At 40.5% G+C, this 3,125-nt stretch overlaps 1 protein-coding gene across 1 annotated transcript; it reads right to left on the reverse strand.

The window, feature by feature from the left end:
- Window positions 1–266: 266 nt before the first annotated feature.
- On the reverse strand, window positions 267–1,517 carry LOC124894352 (the record flags this gene model as incomplete). Its single annotated transcript, XM_047405051.1, has 3 exons — window positions 1,356–1,517; window positions 863–1,210; window positions 267–402 (listed from the first exon to the last, which is right to left on the reverse strand). Coding segments are annotated over exons 1-3 (646 nt in total), but the record flags the coding sequence as incomplete, so codon positions are not given.
- Window positions 1,518–3,125: the final 1,608 nt, after the last annotated feature.

Raw genomic sequence — 3,125 nt, forward strand, 5'->3', positions numbered from 1 at the left:
GAATTAAAATATTCCCAGGTTCTTTTAGCGATGGGTTCTTTCAGGAATACATGGCCAAATGTCTCCTCTTGCGGCCTGGTGCAGCAACTACACCTCGATGCCAAGCTAAATCCAATATTCTTCACGCCATCGTCCAATGGAATTTTAAACTTCCACGCTCTCCAAATCATGAATGCGATTTTATAAGGCAGCCCCTTTATCCACATGTACTGGTATATATTAGATTTTACACCCCTCAATCTAATATAATCCCAAGCAAATTTTACAGAGAATTCTCCAGTATTCTCGAGCATTCAGTATGGTGTATCCAGTTCCAGCAGCTGTAATGGAACTTTGGATATTTTCTATTTTGTATTCAGCTAAATCAGCAGGCAAAATGTTCCTCAACAATTGTTGTTCCACCTGTTATCACTAACGATAGTAGCCACATTAAGAATCGACTCATCATAATAAAAATCAGCTGGAGTGACGTGATATAATGCTCCAAGCCCCGTCCAATTATCAAACCAAAATTGAGAAGATCCCATCCTAGGCTTCCAGTAAATCTGATGCTCAATCAAATCCCTGGCTTCCAACATTTTCCTCCAAACGTGTGACCCTTCCTTCCATAATACAATAACCGGATTAATCTTCTTACAGTATTTGTGGCTCATGAAAGCTCTCCACAAGGATGGTTTCGTCCTAAAGTTCCACCACAATTTGGCAAATAAGCCTTGGACACATCAAACATGGACCTAAACCCCAAACCGCCTTCATCCTATGGCAAACACAGCTCCAACCATTTTGCCCAATGCCTGCTTCTATCGCCCACCAAGTTGCTCCAAAAGAATTGAGCAAAAATCTTATGTAATTTTTCAATTACATAATCAGGAGGGTCGACGGCCGATAACAAATGAATCGGCATGCTTTGTAACACATAACAAATAAGAACTGCTCTTCCCCCGTGAGAAAGTAATTTCCCTTTCCAGGATTGCAATCTACCCAGCACTTTCTGAATGAGGTCCGAGTAAAATGACATATTCCGCTTGCTATAAAAGATTGGACATCCTAAGTATGTCAAAGGAAATTCCTGTCTACTAATCCCGGTAACAAGCTGCACCCTTTCCATCACTACAGGATCCGCCAAGTGATGCATATATACTGCGCTTTTCTCCTTATTGACTTTCTGCCCAGATGCCTTCTCATACTTTGTGAGCACCTCCATAATCAACTGTAAGGAAATAGGGTAGGAAGACGAAAAAAAAGATGGGGTCGTCTGCATAGGCTAGGTGATTAATTTTTGGACTCCATTTAGGAAAACCAAAGCTGCAAAAATACAAATCACTATGCAGAGAATTCCGACCCCTGGACATAACCTCCTCAGCCAAAATAAATAAAGAGGGAGACAGCGGATCCCCCTGCTTTACTCTCCTGGAAGATTTAAAGAAACCATACGGCTGCCCATTTACCAAAACCGAGTACCAGTTGTTATTCACTATATCACAAATCATTTCGATAAACCTCTCCCTGAACCCCATCTTCCTCAGAAATTTCTTTAAGAAAAACCACGATAATCTGTCGTAGGCTTTCTGCATGTCAAGCTTTATGACTACATTAGGCCCTGCCTTTGCCCTCAATCGGATGTCGGTGACTATCTCTTGGGCAAGTAAGATGTTCTATACAATGCTTCTGCCCTTCACAAAGCCGGCTTGATTGGAAGATATCAACTCGGGCAAAACGCCAACTAATCTATCATGAATTACACTTGAAAAGATTTTGTTGATGAAGTTGCTTAGGATTATCGTCCTCATGTCAGAGAATGTGATCACCTCCTTCTTCTTTGGTAGCAACACAAGATTCGTGTGTGTAATAAATCTAGGCAGCTGCCGACCTCCAAAAAATTCAGCAACCGTTGCCCACATATCATCTCCTACTATTTCCCAGCAACATTGGAAGAATTTTCCAGTATAACCATCGGGACCTCCAGCGCTATCACCATTCAAGCCAAAAACAACATTCTTGACTTCTTATTTCCTTGGCCAGGCAACCAGCTCTTCATTTTTCTCCATGTTGATCATGCTAGGGACATGTTTTAGAATATAAAAGTCTGATGGAATGCTTTCTTCTATGAGTTGTTTTTGGAAAAAATTCACAGCAGCATTGGCTACTTCCTCAGCTGATTCTAACCACTGACTATCTTGTTGGATCCTCTTTATCTGTATCCTCCTTCTTCTGCCATTCACCTGTGCATGAAAGAATCTAGAATTCCTGTCACCCTCTTGAAACCAACTCATATTTGCTTTTTGCTTCCAAAATTCCTCTTCAATATGCATCACTCTTGTCAATTCTGCCTGGGCTTTTAACAAACTCTGTCTATTCTGCTGCGAAGGATCGAGTTCGAATTGAACTTCCAGGACCTTGATCACATCCTCCATATTAGAAATTTTCTGAAAAATGTCTCCATAAGTTTCTTTGCTCCAACTTGATAGAATTTTCTTCATATTCTTCAACTTCAGATTAAACTGAACAAAAGGATTACCCGCAAACTCAGAATTCCAGTTTTGATGCACCACGTCCAGAAAACTCTTGTGAGTTGTCCAAAAATTTAGAAAATATAATGATTTCTTAATTTGTGGACTGTCAACCTTGCACTCAAGCAATAACGGAGATTGATCCGAGCCAAATCTAATCAAAAGAGTCACATCGTGTCCCGAAAACATCTGTTGGAATTCGAAATTGCCCAGGCATCTGTCCAATCTCTTAAAAATACAAGCTTCATCCGTTCGACCATTCCACCATGTAAAAATGCTGCCCTTGAAGCCCAAATCAGATAAATTACATGTTTGAATGCATTGCCTGAAATCTTCTACTTTACTGATGGATACTGGAAGCCCTTCATATTTTTCCTCCTCATCAACAATGACATTAAAATCACCTGCGACTAGCCAAGGATCACTCATACCAGATCCCAACAAATGGATTGAATCCCACAAAGCAACCTGCTCCACCGAATCACACTTTGCATAAACTAGTGTAATTATTATCTTCTTGCCGAGTTCATTATTGAATAACTTCAAAGAAAGTTGCTGCTCCGTATCCATGAGCACTGTCACCTCGCAATTCTCATCCACAAAAGCCCATATTTT

The sequence above is a fragment of the Capsicum annuum genome, unplaced genomic scaffold (assembly GCF_002878395.1).
Source record: "Capsicum annuum cultivar UCD-10X-F1 unplaced genomic scaffold, UCD10Xv1.1 ctg73244, whole genome shotgun sequence".
Classification (NCBI taxonomy): Eukaryota; Viridiplantae; Streptophyta; class Magnoliopsida; order Solanales; family Solanaceae; genus Capsicum; species Capsicum annuum.